Source organism: Dysidea avara, chromosome 7 (genome assembly GCF_963678975.1).
Source record: "Dysidea avara chromosome 7, odDysAvar1.4, whole genome shotgun sequence".
NCBI lineage: Eukaryota > Metazoa > Porifera > Demospongiae > Dictyoceratida > Dysideidae > Dysidea > Dysidea avara.
The window spans coordinates 21,785,128-21,804,961 of record NC_089278.1 but is presented as its reverse complement, the minus strand read 5'-3'; the positions used below and the strand labels follow the sequence as shown (position 1 = coordinate 21,804,961).

The 19,834-nt window shown below is 38.1% G+C and overlaps 2 protein-coding genes across 2 annotated transcripts; both read right to left on the bottom strand.

The window, feature by feature from the left end:
- Window positions 1-919: 919 nt before the first annotated feature.
- LOC136261337 (transmembrane protein 104 homolog) lies at window positions 920-9,850 on the bottom strand. Its single transcript, XM_066055330.1, has 3 exons — window positions 9,555-9,850; window positions 4,746-5,576; window positions 920-1,630 (listed from the first exon to the last, which is right to left on the bottom strand). Exons 1-3 carry the CDS (start codon window positions 9,801-9,803, stop codon window positions 989-991), a joined length of 1,722 nt encoding a protein of 573 aa, XP_065911402.1. The 5' UTR covers window positions 9,804-9,850; the 3' UTR covers window positions 920-988.
- A 178-nt stretch (window positions 9,851-10,028) lies between these two features.
- LOC136260415 (leucine-rich melanocyte differentiation-associated protein-like) lies at window positions 10,029-19,114 on the bottom strand. The gene is made up of 7 exons (XM_066054141.1): window positions 18,896-19,114; window positions 18,739-18,839; window positions 17,224-17,356; window positions 11,271-11,410; window positions 10,883-11,009; window positions 10,458-10,554; window positions 10,029-10,202 (listed from the first exon to the last, which is right to left on the bottom strand). Exons 1-7 carry the CDS (start codon window positions 19,070-19,072, stop codon window positions 10,123-10,125), a joined length of 855 nt encoding a protein of 284 aa, XP_065910213.1. The 5' UTR covers window positions 19,073-19,114; the 3' UTR covers window positions 10,029-10,122.
- Window positions 19,115-19,834: the final 720 nt, after the last annotated feature.

The following is a 19,834-nucleotide window of genomic DNA, read 5'->3' as shown; positions in this document are numbered from 1 at the left end:
ACTCCAGGTTATTGTCATTCAAACTTCAAAGGGGCTTCTCAGTCTATGCACCTGAAGTTGATGTCAGCAGCGTATGGTGGTCTAGACATGTGGGTAACAGTTTAGTTAGCCAAAATCCCTTTTCGTGTTCTCAGTATATACCATGCAAGAATGTATATACATGCATGAAATTCTAACCACCCAATATATCAGTATTTTTCTAAATTAATTTTTGTATGTGAATTTTGTACAAAACAGTATATGGTACACTACTACAATCTAGCTGAGAATTTGTTGTCTGACAGACAATGAACCACATTCATTACCCATGTACTCTGCTATACTCAATGCTAGAACTATATACCTGCATGCATAGGTAGGTCCTACATACAATATTATGTTTGTGGATAATCAGACAGTTGACTCCTGGCAATTTATGCAAAGATCATTACAAAGGGTACGTTATATTACAAATTGTAGGTACCTGGATTCCTGGAATTTCAACTGTAGATATTCAGTTCATAATTTTAGCCACTCAAAGGTATTAGTGTTACAGATCTGCCCTGTATTATGTTTCTGTGCTCAGGTGAGTGGCTATAAGATGGAATAAACTGTCACCTTGCTGTAAACCAGTTGTTTATATCATGGCTGCGAGGTGAGTCAAAACACCCCACCATTTACCTGAACAAGTATAGATCCATGAATAAAACTATATATGTTAATTTTGTAAACTTAATGGTGGGGTGTTTTGACTCACCTTGCAGCCATGACATAAACAACTGGTCTACAGCAAGGTGACAGTTTATTCCATCTTATAGCCACTCACCTGAGTACAGAAAAATAATACAGGGTTGTAGAAGACATAGCATCAGAATATACATAAATTATTCATTGTTGCATTAGCCTCTCAACAGTACAGAGAACTAAAAACCATGGTCAATTCACTAAATAAATACTTCATAAAATATATACATAAATATTTACAAAACCTACATATTTACAGGAAGATTTAGTCATCTTCATCCACATCTAAAGGTAGACTGGCTATTGCTAGACCAAATGCCACAATCGAGAACAAACTAAGCACCACAACCATTATAGGATGACTGAATATAGTCTGGTAGGGTGTAGTGTAGGTAGGATTGTTCCACTGTAAATACAGTACTTGAGGGAATTCTTCAGTTTTATTAGAAATGAGTGGAACAGTCTCATCATTAATGGATACATCTACAGGCTTTGTGGCTTCTAATTCTTCTTGTTTCACTGCCTCAAAAAACACCTTGTTACAGTCATACTGAGACTTCAGTTGTAATATTGCTGGGAAAAAGAAGCACTTGGCAAAACCAACTAATCCTGCGTAACGGGTAATATCTACAAGGTTGGCCACAAATAAGCTTCCAACCAGTGGTAGCACAGCCACAAACAATGACAATACCAATCTTAATGCCTGCTGCCTTTTCTTTAACCGAGGGTCTTCATCTGGTGTTGTACCTGTCAAAGCATCTCGGCCAGTGATGGCCATATATAGGTTGTCTTTCATTACAAGCACTGCTAGGGGGTAGGATGACACTACGTCAAGTGCTGGAAAATAGAGAAGAAAGTAGGCCATGGCACGGAGTGCGTTGGATGACGCATTATGAGCTATGTAGACCTGTAAAAAAACATTATCTAATGTTTGATATGTTAAGTGCCTGCAGAGCTTAAAATCATACAATAAGTTAAGGTAGTACTGTATTAGTAGGGATCATGGAGGTTAGGGCTTTCTTGTCCAAGAATATTACCCAAAAAATGACCTCACTTTACCTTCATAATAGTTTTGGCAGTATTGACTAGGCATAACCTAACTCAAAAATGTCTTCAGAACAACTCTAAACCCTTCAAACAAGTTTCTATGAAATTTTAATTTTCTGCTAACTGACTAACTGACTGACTGCCTGATATCTCCTGCCAAGCATAACTCAACAATGAATAAGGGCTACAGGCTTGATTTCTTCACTGTTTGACATCACTTTGACACAACGAGCCTTTTTACCAACTGCAGCAGCAGCAGCAGCTACAATTTGTCCTCCTTTGTGTTCCATTTCTTTCTCCACTACCACATAGGTGTTGATTGGTGGTTAACTCCTGGCATGGTATCAGTGCTTATTATCCGTAGTGTGACTGGATTGATTGCAGAGGTGCTTCTTGTATGGACGAGTCCTAGGAATATCACGGAAATAAGATTATTAAATACCACAATTAAAAACTTTTAGTTGCTGAGAAAACAGACTACACTCATCCTCTCACTCATCCTGGTCTAATGCAGGTACAGCACAGGTGCAATGTAGTCTGCCTAGGCTCATGCTATGCGAAAAACATAGCACTCAAAAGTGGTCTTGAGACAAAATATAGCACTCAGCTTTGCTTGGTACTATATTTGTCAAGATCTTGCCCACTCTTTTACATGCTATATTTGACGTATAGCACTTACGCAGTGCTTTAACTCTTACATATTTTATGTCCTAAGTTATAAAGTTGGGTATTAAATTACCGTATTTCCTCATATATAAGCCCATTCGATTAAATGCCTGTCTCGATTATAAGCCGGGGGTTTCCAGCACCTTTGGAAAATAAATGCATGGTGTCAAATAGAAGCCCGGGCTATTACTTGAGTCTACTGCTAGTGGCTTTAATTGTTTCCCATTGCTGCTGCTTTTCATACTTGAGTTTAGAGCCTTCTGAGGGATAAAGGTACTACGAGTAATCATGTGAATAGTCTGGACAAGTCCTAGTGTATGCAGATATGTATGATACAACTATTTTCAAATCATTAAGCCTTACACTTGTTTATATAGTCAACACACTGTATCACTGTTTTCTATGGTTAATACAGTAATCTGGTCCTACCACCACCCAAATTTGATTAAATGCCAGGCGTCGATCCAAAATAAAGGACCAATCTCAAATAAAGGCCCTATTCGTTTACAGGCCGGGTCAAAAATGGTGACTCTGTCACTGTTAAACACTGCATACAGTAACAATACCAGTTAATTTTTTGTCAAAGTTGTTACTACTCCACTAAAAATTTACTAATACACATGTAAAAAAAACAAACTATGAGTACTCTCCAACCACCACTCAAATAAAGTAGCCACCACTACTCTAAACCTGGGCACATCACTGTCGAACAGAAACAGTTTATAACTTTTTACGTAGCAATGCTACATACACACCGTATTAAAGCCATGTACATGTAGCAAAGTATATTAAATTCTATAACTCCACAGTCTTCATAGAGTGTAACTTCTTGATGATAAACACACCAAGTTAGCTTATAAATAATGGGTCATGTGATCTCAATGATTAATCCACTGTAACATTGGTGCCAGTATCAAGCAGCTACTATGCCTAGATGAATGCCAGTGACGCTTGTCTTGTCCAGAAAGTGAGCAAACAAGTGGCAAACTGTGGGTACTATTATCGTGATTTACTCTCTTTGAATTTATTGTTGGTGTATCAACGTCTAGATCAAATAACGCCTGTCTTGTCCAGAAAGCAATAAGTACCTTTTGTTTTGACTTTGCCAATTTTCATTTGATGAATGTAGTACACAACAATGTTGAAACCGGGTCACTACTGCTGACCCGGATGACCCACTGACCCGGATTAATTAAAGCCGAGACGTGTTTCGGCTAGTCTCGGGTGAGCGAACGAGTCTACATTTTGAGCGTTCGATTCGTGTTGAGTAAATATTGCAACTTCAGCCTAGCTGTAGGTTGAAGACCAAAAAAAAAAAAAAAGAAAAAAAAAAAAGGTCTTCACCTACTGACAATAGCTACCCCTCACCATAGATACCCTCAGTTTCGTGCTACATACTGCACTTACTATCAAATAGGTGTGGCTGAGCATATGTTGGTAATGCGATAAGTGGGCATGGCTCACGAAAGAGCTACGCGATAGCGTTTATAAGTTCCACGTCGTCAAACGAACAATTTCGTTTCTCACGTGATCCAATCCGGGTCAGACCCGGATAAATTGTAAACCGGGTCAGACCCGGATGACCCGGAGAAAATGTGACCCGGATGACCCGACCCGGTTTCAACGCTGGTACACAACCCCCAGGTTACTACCTATTCAGTAACTCCCACCACAAGTTTCTATTGTAATGAGTAACCTCAGACATCAAAGAAAATATTTTGCAAAACATATATGTAATATATCCCAGGCGTTGATACACCAATGTCATGGTGTGGTACTCACACAATAAACTCGAAGGGTAAAGCACACATAGTTTGCCACTTTCTGCTTTGCTCAAGGGAATCTTTCTAAAGCACTTAGCATCGGTTTCTATGCTACTTAGAGCCCCTCAGATTATGTGGGCTTGGATACCTACAATTAATCACCTCAGCCTTGGTAACTAAGTTTGTGAGCAGTATTGTCCTCAGGTCTCTAAATAGCATAGACACCTTGTCAGCTTATTCTTCTAACTAATACATACTCCCTTATCTGATCACCATTGGAAAAAAAAGGTGCTCATATTACTGAATATCACATTTGCACTAATTTTACTATCCAAATACCAAATCCTTTAAAAGTATCTGAGTACTTGGCAGTATTTATTTTAGCCTACTAAATACCAGCAAGAGTAAATAATCATACCAGATATTAAGTTTACACAAAGTTTAAAAAGAGATAGATCCTTAACTCATTGGCTGTCCAAATTTGTATGACACATATAAAAGTAAATAGCATTCCCTTAACTAGAGCATATTTAATAGGTAACTCACAAAGTTTAGGGTGCAAGTTTCCTCGGTATCTCTCTTGAACCACAGTGCCACCATAACACCAATACATGAATAAACAGTTGTTGATGTAGCAAACACACACATCAGAAAATACTTCAAATATTGCTTCTGTTTCATTGGATGAGTCAGTTTTGAAATACTGGCGTGCATCACTTGAGCATACACAAACACAGGGATAGCAGTTAACCAACCTTTCAGTCCAAATCGGGAAATCTCATGCCAGTAATCGTAGTCCCCTAATACTTCATTAGGATCACATTTACTATCACCAATAACATCATATTCTATAGTAATGTTAGTACTATTACAACGGACATCGTAATTGCTGGGATAGTCATCTGATCCCACTACTTTTATAAAACAATAAGTTACCAAACACGAAATGGCCAAAAGCCGTGTAAAACCAAGTAGTATTTGAATGTACTTCTGTTCTTGTAACTCCAGAAAACACAATGGTAGTACAACCAATGCATACAAGAAGATGCTGAACCGATAAGAGTCCTTACACCCATCATCTGGTATCATTTCATGATGGAATTCACTGTCCTGGCATCGTTTCAAAGAGCCAAAATCGTATGAGATATTTGATGATAATGCTGAACCTGCCACAGTAGCACCCAACCAACAAATGAGGATAACATGAACAATTAACAAGGCAACAAATAAGTACTTGCCATAAACACCTAAAAATATGTTACAGAGTTCACTAGGCTCAAACTTTCGTTCTAGTCGGATCTCAAACTTAGGTAGCAGAAGTTTGCTGTTGGTCTTGGAGGAATTGGTCTGTCTTTCCTTTTGCCATGTGTCCAGGGCCTATATTAGTCAAAACAGCACAGTTAAAAAGTAAAACAATAAACCAAAAATATGGCAAAGTGCTAACAATTCTTGCACTTTTACGACTGCTCAAACATCACAAACCACAACACCATGTTGTTATGTCATAACTTCACAATACACCCTTCTACGAGAGTAGGATACTCTCCTCAGTAGAACTCATGATAATATAGCTTGTACATTTTATCCACTGGTAACATTCAGACTTACACAAATTATTAGTGGTGATATCATTACTGTCAAAAAGCAAATTCTAAAATGGCTGGAAAATACCAGTGCAGACCCCATAAGACACATGAATATAAATGATGGTTTTTTTATGTAGCCCAGCTGGAAAGTCTTAAGTAACAAGGTTTTTTGATTAAAAATATACAAATAATTTGATTCGTTATTTTTGAGGAATAACTATGCTCTAATCTGGATATCTTGGGACTTTGATACTAACACAAATGGGATTATGGAAAAATGTCATGACTATCAAGATGCAAACCTTTCAGCGCATCCTTTGTTTAGAGATTTCAAAACATTGAAAAAGTTATCCCTCAAGACCTGGCGTAAAGAGACAAGGAATTGGAATAGTGCCAAAAGTCTACTATCAAATGGTACCTATTGAATGGGCTAGAAAGGACAGTAACATTATTTAATTCCCTATTGAATTGCAATAAATAGCCAACACCAATACATGTTTTACAATATTATTCTTCAACAGTGGTTATCCATAAAGTTTTCAGAGGCACAATGGCTATATCCATTTGGGCCACAACCTGTCTGGCTTGCTACAATTGTAATATTCTAATAGAGCAGTCAACAACCCTATTAATATAGTCATTCTCCCAACTACACTCAACAAGATTTTAGAACTAGGTGAATGCATGCAAAGAATATAAGTCACACATGAATGGGATTAATCTTCACATGTGGGATAACTGGAATTGTATCAATAATCTATCACATGGTGGATTATATTGGCATATACCAGCACACACAGCAGCATCATATATAACTGTACAAATGTTACATGTATAGCTACCAGTTTCCATGCTTGGTACTTCATGTTCTGAATGGTATTTGTATAATGAAGCCATGACTAGCTAGGTTAATGCTGGTGCCTACATGGCTTTGGTTACAATGTTTGGTCTACTCTTTAATAGCCCTTAATTCCTAAACGTTTCCTTTGAATGGAAGGTATCCAAGCAAGCCATCATAGCTATTCTCTCTCACTTAGCCAGATGTTTTTAGAGTGTGTGGGCGTGGAGAAAAACATCTGACAACATTCACTATTTGTTGGCAGGCGGAACGTATGTGACATTTTCTCCCGGCAGAATTGTCATGTGTCCTTAACAACAGTTGTTCTATCATTTTATGTGCCAACTGTTCTGATTGGCTCTGCCAGAATTTTGGCAATGTTAATGAAGAAGTGGCAAATGTTTACCAGATAGTTTTTTCACACCCACATGGAAAAAAGGCTGTGGTTACGAGACTAGGGCTTGCTAAGGCTCACCCCAATCACTGATCAATACAACCACCCAAATATCATTGAGTATACATTATACAACAAAGCTGTTCACCATGACACCTCCTTTTAGCCTGAGTGTGACCCTCCCCTTTCAAGCTACCAGATCCACCCCTGAGGCTCTGGTGGATATGTGGAAGCATTCAGTCTGTTTACTTGCAATTGAAGCAGTTATCAGCAATATAACTGGTGAGAAGCATAATCAATTTCTATGAAATTTTTGTTATCCAGTAGCTGGATACTCCACAAGTAGCCTCAAGATAAACATATAGGGAACACTTCTTACAGCACATGAAGTATTTAATAATTGTGACTGATTGTTGCTCAAAAAATACATACCAGTGTTCAAAAATTGGCAAACCAATAGAAACCATAGGTGCTATAGTTTTGTTCATTTGACATTTACGGCTATACCAATACATCAGACCAGTATCAGTATTGGTCAGTTACAAGGCGTATATTACCGATATTTCATTTAAGCAGTGTAAGTATAAGCCCTATAGTGGTGGAAGTGACCTAGGATGCAATGGTAAATTCCAAGATGGCACGAATGGATTGGAAAATCAACGTGGTTATTGTACATGGGTTCAGGACCCCGGTTGGTCATACTTTGTTTTTCTTCACTGAAAATTTTGGTACCACATTTTGTAGTCTGCTTTTTATTTTTGTTGATTTGTGCTGACAAAACTGTAACAAGTTTATCATCAAAACACGTACTTTGCAAACACCCCACTGGTACAAATATCAATATGAAATTGTTACAACTGCATTGAATCAAGGCGACCATAGTGACATTGTGTTACACTTGTATCTCAAAACAATGAAAAGTATTATACATGTGGAGACCAAAGACTACTCTATCAAACTGGAAATACATTGTTAATAAATATTACTTATAATTGTTTACTTAAATGTGTTGAGCTATAGTTGTGACTTATGTTGATACTATCCAACTGTGCTAATATCTGTGACAGTGTCAGCAAAAACCTGTCTAGTTCACACAATTTCTGAAATTCTCTTTTTATTGTCTCAGCATTATCTACATTGTTACCAAAGTTTTAGCCTATATGATGCACCAGCCAGTAGGAATTAAGAGCAAAGAAATTGGTTTATACAGCAACTAAATTACATGCACTTAAACATTGGTCTACAGAATTGGAATTTGGCTTAAAACGCTTACCATGAATTGGCAAATCAACCAAGGTATAGTTTTAGCCCTGTAGTCATTTGCACATACAAGTATTTATTTACTTTATTTTTATTGTTTTACAGATACACATGCGGAATTACAGAGATAGTGAGGTACAAAGAAGACAAGACAGTATACAATTAGATGTGATCTGAAGTACAAATGGCAATCAATGCCAAAAGCCTATAAAAACTACTTATTTAACAACTTAAAAATTACAATAAATACTAACTACAGCTTACAATAAACGATAGTTACAAGGGTAAAGGAGCTTAGCACAATTACAACAAGGGCATACAAAATGGAAACTTCAATTATTATTTGAATTAAAATTAATTTTAAATCCCATAAATAGTTCTTTAACTTTTGCTTAATTGTGTCAAAGGAAAGGATAAGATCAATTATTGGCTGATCTTCTACAGCATTATACACGCACACACACACGGCATGCATACCACTGGGCCTACGGGAACAAACTCCCCATGAGCAGGCGAATAAGATGGTGTATAGGTTTAATTGATTTGAGGCTTGCTTCCAGGAGTAATGGCATGCAAATATTTTAAAATTTTATTGTTCTTAAAAAGCATACTTGTGCAAACTAGGCAAGTTTTTGCTGAGACAGTACCATTTATACCTGGCTATAGGCCACTTCTCTGTTTTTACTGTCAACACTAAAATATTCCATTATTCCGTATTCTTCCATTACTTTCCAGTTTTTCTTGCATACTGAATATCCCCCATTAAAAATGACTCTGTGAAGTGTCAGCTACATGTCTGTGTTATCAAATTTGTGTTTTTGTTTGTACCTGCAGCTTAAAAGATAATGTTACAAGCTTAAGTGTGCTTTTGTACAGTTTGCTATGGCTCTTCTGCTCAGGCAAATATTGGCTAGAACAGCAGTCAATCTATAAATGGAAATATACCTAAGTGGAGGACAGGAAACAGAGAATTTATTTGGAGTGCCCATAGCTGCAGCCCTACCTACGCATGCAAGTTTTGCAAAGACCAACCATCCTTGTTAGGAAAAAGTCCCTCTCTTGCACAGAACATGTCCCTTTTCGCAAGCTGAAAGTATTTCTTGAGTATGCAATTAATCTCCACCTCACATTATTATAATACTAATTGCAAACCTCATAACTGAGTATAAATACAATACATTAAGTGATTGGAGGATACTCTTAAAAAGGGTTGGAGGTAATTTCTTCCATAAATCATAGATACTAAAAACCATAAATCACGGTATGAATATACTAACCTGAGCTCTCGCCATTGATTCTATTAACCATATGGCACCCACATAGGATAGAAATCCCACTACGAGATTGGTTGACAGGGCGGTGATGATTCCAGCATGGTAGAAGGAGAAAGGTATCCCCAAGAACCCCGTACCCATCGTGTAGTTGAGGACGAAGAAGAATACGAAATAGATAGGAATTGTCTTCACGCCATTATCTACTTTCCCTCTCTTAGTAATCAGCTGCCATAACTTGGCTAGTATCTCCATTGCTAGCTACATCTGCCTAGCTGAAATCATTAGACTTACTCCAAATAGTGCCCATCATTAACAATTGAAACCAACCCCAGACCCCCAATGACAAGTTAAAATTGATTTTTGCACAGACATAAGCCATTGAAAAATTCCATGGACACATGCTAGCATGTATGTAGATTAGCATGTATGTAGATTAGCATGTATGTAGATTAGCATGTATGTAGATTAGCATGTATGTAGATTACACAATTTTCTTTTATTTTTACATATAACAAAACTCAAATAATTTCACACACATTGCACCTTACAAAATACAAATTATATAATCAAGTTATAATTCATGATTACGTATAAATCTATTCCCTTCAGAGTGCTTGCCATAGTAGACATACTTGCACTGTCCAAATGTACCTGAAAGTGAGAGATTAATACAAAATACAACTGAGACATGCTCTGGCAAAGAATGTGGTTGTTATAAAGTGTGTTTCAGTTCCAACTTTCAAGAATGGCACACCATTTAATTATTTATGGCACATTAGAAATTTGGTAATACTGTACCACTGTAATCAACAAGTAATTTTAATTGCGTGTAGCACACTGTGTGCATGCGTGCGTGCGTATGTGTGTGTGAAGGAGAGAAAAGAACACGCACACACATACACTTACCCATGTGTTCTCCTGCTCCTACATTTGATTCAGGTAAAGGAGTGTATTGCGCAGCCACACCAGTGTTGGTCCCTCTGGTTGAGTGGTTACCAGACTCCTACAAACCAAACAACCAATATTGTTAGTAACAACCAATATTGTCACTCAACCAAGAATTATGCTTCCTTGTTCAATTTTGGACCACATACACACACACACACATACTATGTGGAAGCAAAATCAACGGTAGAATTTCTACATGTGTTCAATGGAACAGTGTAATGTTTAAGCTGACAACAGTAGATAGTTACTAAAGGTGCATGTCTTGTTTACAAAGGAATATTTCGTGACCTATTTACTTGACAACAGATTGGTAAAGTGCCCATGCTTCCGTGAAAAGAAGGATTATGAACACAAGATAAACAGAAAGATACAATTAAACCAACCTCCTTTTCTGAAGGACGGACTATCTTCATAAACTGGCCAACTCTCTTAGCCTCTTTACGTTCAGTTTCTGTAACACTTCTTGAGTCTAAGAATGTTAATGATGGGAGTTTGTACAAGACAAAATACCTGTAATATAAAATTAAAATAGTATAATATCACACTAAAAAAACTCTAACCATTATAAAAAGTGAAAAATTTAATCCAATGTAATAGGGCCAGCTATGGGACAAAAAAAAAACGTGACCTTGTGATGTCACGAAATACATATTTACTGCATTTTGGGTGCACCAAAGGCAGATGTTTCACTACTATGTACACCACAATGGACCCTCTGGTGGTCTCGACAACTCTATTATATAACGGTACATATCACCATGGTTACCTTACCTATAACGCTGATAGTCCTCATCATCATGACCTGATCCTAGTAACTCATTGGGACAGGCCACGTTTCCTAGGAGACTGAGGTACCTCAATTTAGGACACTCTCTACTAAGTGTGTCTAACAACTGAGCAGTATCAATGACCTTAATGGATAAAATGACAATATAAAAACTTTGGTTAATTGAACAATGTGCCAACCACTCACTATTATGTTGATTGCACAAAGATGACACTGGATTCAATGACCTCAAATACGTACATGGCTCAACTGTACATTATCCCAAAGTTCAGCTGAGTTCATTTACATCATGGTGTTACAGAGGTTCTAATAGTTCTTGCGCATCAACAAATAGTCATATGTGGTAATTGCAACGATCTGATTGGTCAAAATCTTGTACACATGATTTCACTTGTTATTGTGTCATGCAAGAACTATTAGAACCTCTGCGAAGATTAATTCTATAGCGGTTTTTTGTAATCTTGTCATTTTGAAATATGCATGTGCAAATTTTAAATCAGCTGTGCAAGCTCAGCCAAACTGTTTAAAAACTGTGATGTATTTATGGCAAGCTTTTTAACGATGCACAGTTCGCCATTGTCTAAAACACTTAGACACTCATATAGGCTCCGGCCTATTATGCCCAAAATTTTTACCTAATATGCTTTTGAGCATTGCTCAAAAATTAAGCCTATTATGCTCAAAATTATGCTTTCAAAATCAAGATTATGCTCTATAACTGACTGTTTTATTAGAGTATATCAGCCTTTCCTGACTGCTGTATTAGAGTAAGTGACTGCTCTATTAGAGTATCTCGATCTTATTTCTGCAAAGTATAAATAACCAACAAAGAAATGGTTTACGTGTTGAAATGCACTATTAATACTATTTGGCAGTGAATATTTGCTTTCTTTCAGGCGCGCGTATTGCACATTTTAATTAAATTTTCAAATACTGTCCCTATTATGCTGGCATTATGCTTGATGCTTTTGGTTATCTATTATGCTTTAAATTATGCCGGCATAATCGGCCAGTGCCTACACTCATAATAGGTGTCTTCGAGGATTTAAAAACCTGAGATGACATCAATAATTACCTTGGCTGCACCTCGGTGATTATTGAGGCTTTTAAATCCTCAACGATGCCTATTATGAGTGTCTAACTATTATAGAGACAATGTAGTGGTTAAACATGCTTCAACACGTACCATCGCAACAAGTGAATATTCCACACTCTAATTTGATTATACAACCACCGCTTTAACCATTACCACCCAGTGCCTGGTGTGTCCTAAGACTAATAAACATCCAGGCCTAGGTTTGTTTCACAGCCACACATGTATACAAGAGTATACATGCTTTCATATAACAGCTAACAAAATAATGTAGGGTTCCAGCAATAAAACAATGACGGTAGCAGTTACAACAAGGAAGGCTATGACATTGACAAGGAAGGCTATGACATTGACAAGGAAGGCTATGACTTTGACATTGAACCAGAAAGTGATAACATGCCAATGTAGGGATTTTCCCATTGTAATAGCTACCATTACTGATATGTGACCCAGTCTGGGAAAACCGGTCTTATCGCATATTTAAAAGTATCGAGAAACGCCGGTTTTAAATATTTAGTGTGTTGTAGCTCGCCAATAGTTGAAGCTATGTGTACCAAATTTCCACACAATTCCTTACCTTCCAGAGCATCCACTGTGCAAGTAGCCAACAACTAAGTTTCCTGCCACTGTAGATAGTTGTTAAACTGAGGTTGACTGTATCAGGCGCACTCCAAAAGGGGTGGGAGGTGGGGGGGGGGGGGGGGGGGGGGGCTGGAAGGCGGGCAAGATGGTGTTCAAAAAAGGAAGGAGTAGGGATAAAGTAGGCCAAGTTTTGGGCCATTCAGGTCTCAAAATTGGCTAAAATGAAAGGAAATTCACAGCAGAGGTACTTATTCAACACCACAGAGCTGTACAGCCACATACAGACTCCATTAAGGCCCCACACCGCATGTATGGATTGCTACTGGGCTTGGGAAAAGCAGCCAGCAAAACCAGACCACTCAAGTCTAGCTGATTTTGATCGTGGAATTAGATAGTTTTTTCATGTAGCTTTGTGTCCTGAGTGAAAAATCGAATCTGCTGACATGGGCGATAAGACCGGTTTTCCCACATATATCAATTGCACTAGTTATGTGTAGTGTGTCTAGTTTTCTACAGTACAAACTGCAGCTGATTGCAGCTAGATCATTAAGGGGTGTGGTCACGTGACATGTTCTGATCATTTATAGGAATGATCGTCATGCGATTGTTTTATTATAAGTGCTACTACAGGTATTTACACTACCTCCTACAGTAGCTTGTTTTGTGGCATCTAGGTACACCCCGTTCGCACTACTCACTTGACCCAGGTAGGGCACGGCACGGCACGGCACGGAATAAGCTGCAGTGTGAATGGATCGAACTGTGCCAAACTGGGCTGAACTTGGCACCCCAATACAAGGTAGGCTGGCCCAGGTCGACTCGAGCTGAGACGTAATGTGAACACAAACCAAGCGGGAACCGAGTTTGATTATCATTCCACAGCTGATTAAGCGCACTATAGAGATAATTCCATTCTGGCGGTTTTTGTCACGTTGAGGACGAGACTTGTTCCATGGCTTCTTGGAGCCGTTCAGAGACGCTGAAATTGATTGAGATTTGGAGCGAGGATAATATTCAAGCTCAACTTGAAGGATGTCACCGAAACAGGGAAGTCTACACTCGAATTTCCCGAAGGATGAATGAAGTTGGCTTTCAAAGAACATTTGAACAATGCCGTGAAAAAGTCAAGAAGCTAAAGAAAGAATACAGACGAATTAAAGACAGACTACATGAGACAGGACAAGGAAGGAGCGAAGAGGTAGAGTGGCCATATTTTGATCAAATGGATAGAATACTAGGTCACAGGCCTACAACCATTCCAGAAACTGTAGTCGATACTTTGGGTCAGCGTCAAGAGAATAATGATGATGAAAGCTCTGATGCTAGGGAAGACATAAGTGAGGTAGATGAAACTATGTTCGGTGATGTTAGTGCTAGTGACACGGCAACAGTTGCATCTGCATCAACAGAAAGTGCTACTGAACCAGTTCGAGAGAATACTAATAAGAGCAAAAAGAAGAAACGAACAAGGGGAGATCAGTTTGAATTCGTCATGAATGGAGTAGTGAAAGAGATGTTGACAGTGCAAGAAAAGAATGAGGAACGATATATAGAATTGGAAGAGAAAAGGTTGCGGATGGAAGAAAAGATGCTTGATAAGGAGATGAAGATGCAAAGAGAGGCACAGCAGTTTCAGATGAAGATGATGCAGATGATGTCGTCACTCATTCGGAGTCATAACATGCCACCTTATCCACCTCCCGTTGCAACATCTACTCAGTACCCTTCAGGATCATATTACCAACCCTATGACGATGATGCAACTCAAGTAGATGGATTTAACTGATTTAAGTTTTAGTAACTACTTAGCACAGTAAAATGATTGAGTGCTATGTATACGTGCCCTTTATACAATGATTAAAGGTTAAATCATTAAAAAGTTCAGTTAATGTATTAGCTAACTATTAAAATGATGGACTAAAGCGTCTCTAATTGCTGTTGATCCACCAGCAACTGCACTGTGTGGACGTCTGTCTGGCTGAGGTAAGTCAGGCTGGTTGTCATTAAGCCAAGATTCATCTATTGCTTCCCCATGAATTTCACACATGCTGTGAAGCACACATGCAGATGCTACAATATTAGGAACATTCTTTACCAGCATATCATTTCTTTTCAGCAGTCGTCGCCAACGGGCCTTTAACCTGCCAAAAGCAATTTCAACTACAATTCTCCCACGACATATCCTATAATTATAAGTTCTCTTGTCAGCACTGTCAATACTGGGTTGGTTATAAGGCTTCATCAGCCATGGCTGCATTGGATAAGCCGAGTCTCCTATAACAAACACTGGTACATTGACTCCATTGATTGGTTTTGTTACACGTGACAGCAACTGTCCAACAGTAGCTTTCTTGTAAAAAGTGGAATGGGCTAGTACACGGGCATCATGTACACTGCCCGGCCACCCAGTGTAAATGTCTAGAAAACAAAACTTGTAGTCAACAACTGCTTGCACCAACACAGAATACCAGCCTTTGCGATTATAATAATCTGTATGACACAATGCTGGTGGAGAAATAGGTATATGTGAACCATCAATCGTTCCAAGGCACTGAGGTACACCCCATTTACTTTCAAAATTGTCAATGTACTGTTGTTGCTGCTCAATGGATGGGAAACATATATACTTTGGAAGAAGATGGTCAACTATTGCCTTACAAGTCTCGTGAACAACTTCACAAACAGTAGACCTACCAACACCAAATAAATGAGACACAGTTTTGTATTCTGCCGGCGATGATAGGGTCCATAATGTAATTGCTACACGTTTCTTCACTGTTATTGCATCCCGTAGTCTAGTATCCTGGTACTGTATGTGTGGAGTCAGCTCAGCACACAAATGATCAAAAGTATCTTTACTTAAACGAAAATTTTGAAGCCAATCTCGAGGAGAGAAGGTTTTCAAAACAATATGATCCCACCAATGACCAGATCTACAACAAAAGCACAAGTTACCAGCTATGTAAAGCTACATGAGTAGAAGAATTAAATCACTAGGTAACCATGCACAATGGATACAAAGTAGCTAATATCACTAGTATCATTTTAACTACTGTATGTGCCTGTCAGCATAGCAAATAATTAGCAAGTAGTCACATGACTAATTACTTTGGTAGAGTCCAAGCAATTCGTTCAATTGGGGCATTCACAAAGCCATGCCAAGCAGCACTCAATACTGTAAAAAGTAAAGCAGTACTCCAACGCTGGTACGTCCTTTTCTGCTGCCTTCGCTTCGATCGTTTGACCCGCAGCATCTCAGTAATAAGCGCCAAATTAGTTAATTAAAATCGTACGCGTTTAAATTATACTAATCGAGCTACTCGACCCGGATTTTATTGCCAGTGTGAACAAGAGCCAACTCGGGTTCAGTAGCACGGGTTTTACCCGAACTTATTAGCCCGGGATAGTGTGAACGGGGTGTAGGTATAGTTCTCAGATCCTGTACCTAGCCTGCAAAACTACACATCATATACTTTATTAAATATTACAGTGTATCTGAGACTTCCATATAATTTTTTGCTTAAAATTTAAGGGGGGTAACAGTAGGACCCTGTGATATTGCCAAAAAAAAACTTTTTATTTGGCATATTTTAAAGATAATACCTCTACTAAATACTACTGTACAAAAATATTGATCACAAGTAAAAGGAAGGCAAAAAAACATTTGTAGAGGTGCAATATATTGATATCACAATAATTTGCCGATATTGTATCGATTTTCGATACTGCTTTAGCAGATTTCGATATTTATTGAAAAGGCAATATTTTGCGATAATTATCAAAATACTGAAGAATATTTTGATAAATCTACAGCATTTAGTGTGTGATTGCACAATCACGCTAGAAATGAAGGTTGGTTCTGTACAATCTAGCCACTTTAAAAGCTTGTCTACCAGTTTTCTAGGCTTATTATTAGTTCTATGTAATAGTTTTAGTGCTTAAATTGTATTTGAAGCATATTTATAAATATCGGCCGCCCACACAATTACTCCACCCAGACAATAAAAAATTATCGAAAATGGAATCGAAATTTCGATATTTACCTCATTATCGTATCAAAATGAAAATCCTGATATCGCACACCACTACCATATACCCTTACTATATATAAACAGTTTATTTTGATCTCAATTAGCTAATTGTCAATAGCTAAAGTTTATGTATGCATAGTTGATTGATTCCCTACTTATCAAATACATAGCATAGCATGTATACACATGTATGTATGCATACAACACACACACACACACACACACACACACCTTATTTTTATTAAGTGTTAGGGTCTGTAGTTTGGGCATATGTGGTATCTCCAACAGAGCCTTATCACCCAGACTGTTATTGTCCAGTACTAGCTCCTCAAGACACACAAATGATGAAAGACCCCTTAGTGTCCTAATAAGGTAAATGAACAAGGTCACGTGACAGTACCACCATCTCATGTGTACACTTCAATGTGCTGTATCAGCACATTGTAGTTGCTCTGCAAGTGTACAGTGGAGCCCCTACACTCTTCACAATTTTGGACTGTGGCAAAGAGAGAGGTGTCCTGATTTCAGGGGTCCAAATAAACGTATGTAAACTGGGACCATGAACAAGTGTCCTGATCATCAAGGTGTCCCGTGGTGTTTACATGTCAATGAGAAACTTGCAATAAACATGGTAGCACAAAGATGTTTGGAAAAAACCCAACTCTGAGAGGGGATTAAAAATTATAGTAAGGTTTCAAAGTGTGCTCACTAGCTGGGACACCACCTGGAATTTTTATGAGTTGTTCAAATAAGTAGATTATAAACCAGTTTGACATAGTTAAACTTTCTCTCTCTCACACACGCACAATACCAAGCAAAATATTTCTATACCAATTCTTGTACATTACAAGTATCTACACTAATTATCATGCAATTCATAATTCATATAAGAAGCCAAAGAATTATTATCACAAGCCACCTGGATGTTTTTTCTGGGGTTGGCATAACAGTGGACCTGGGGAACTGTAGGGACCCAATTTTTCTTGGAAGCTTAGTGACTATATCAATTGGAAATTATTAACAGGTCTGGACTGGCAGTTGACCATAGGCCAGTCATGCTGCATGATGAGCATTAATTCATTACGTCCTCCACTATATATACTAAACTCAAAAACTTCGTTAAAAACAAATACTCCAGAAGATCTATAAATGTCCCTGATTCCCATGCATGTGGGTGATTAAACTAACTCATCAATAATGTTGAAATTACAGCTGTTAAAACAGTTGGCACATGTAACTATGTACCAGCAATGTTAATAAGAGTACATGTCATTTCTGCTAGGAAAACACATATTGCCTGCCAACACAATTAGTAAAGGCCAAATGCAAAGGACATTTTTATCACCCAAACCAGTTAACTTGTCAGACAAATATATCATTTCAAAGAAACTACTGAAGTCCATTGACTACATTTTTGACTTGTAGTGCACTTGTTATGCAACAAATATCTCACTGTTCTTATATGATATAGGCAGTATGTACCTACCCATGTTATATCTATGAGGCTGAGATGGAGATTAGTGGGGAATCAACCACTAGCCTACCCTCAGGTAGTGGAGGATATGAAGATTCCTCTGGGAGAAAGTAGGGGATTAAGCAAGGGAGGATGACTGCATGCTTAAAAATTCAAATTCCTTCTTTGCTGTTTAAGTGGGGCAAACTTTGACAAGTGCATATTAAACTACCACATTTGAAGAAATGATTTAATTTGCCATTTGAATTTCAGTGACACTACACCGCTGATACCTGAGTCGGTTGTAACTTAGGTCCAGTCGTTTAGCAATACGGCCATGTTTACTGCACAAAGAAGCGGGAATTTCTTCTACATCTTCCCCAAGGTAAGATATCTGAAGGACAGCACAGATAATAACACTAACAACAAAGCCGTGTTGTGTCTTCTTACGTAAATAGATTGTGAATCGCTCTGTGTGGCTACTTGCGAGGCTACTTGCGAGGCTACATGCCTTGTAGACTCTGGGTTTACTTCCTCAGTATTCTTGTAAAAATCTCCCGTCAATTCTGTATACTTTTCGGGTGTTTTATTCTTGCTCGCACTCGCTGAAGCACCAGAGGCACTCATCGCCAAAATAACGCCTAATATTTTAGTACGGTCACGTGATTAATGGTGCAACAGAAAGAGGGGTTTTATGGAAGATTTTCAGCCGTCCTCATCATCCAGCAAAGAATTTGAGAAAATTGAGAATATTCTATCAAATGATTTGGACGAAAACTCTATTAAAGAAATTGACAAGATGACTGAATTATTAGAGACATACACCCAACATGTAAATATGACCAATGAGAGATTAGAGAGGTGTGTTGTGCACGTGACAGTGATCTAGTGTTACATGTCATGTACACAGGATACTTGACAAGCAACCAAAAATGGAAGAACTATCTCAGATTATGGTACGTATTTGTGAGACCTACTATATTTTGCAAAGTTTGCTATCCACAAAAGTATTCTTAGTTTCTGACTGCCCATTACCTGTACAGTGGGACCTGTGTAATATGGACACCTTTGAACTAACTGTTTGTGTCCTGATTATTGAGGCATACTGATTTTCTGTTTGTCCTCAAGTGCCCACATTAACAGGTTCCAGTTTGCCTTTTGAGATTTTCTCTCCTGCTAAACTCAATTATTCACATAGAAATGTACTAATGTGTAAGATATTGCTATACCAATTACTAACAGGTGTTGTAGCTCACTTCAAAGAACATCAAAGGCTGATAGTATATTAGCCAGTAGTGGTGCACATTAGCTGCCACATCCTCCTATTCAAGTGTTGATACATACACACATAGCAGTGTGTATCATGTCCATTCTGTAATAAGCCAATTT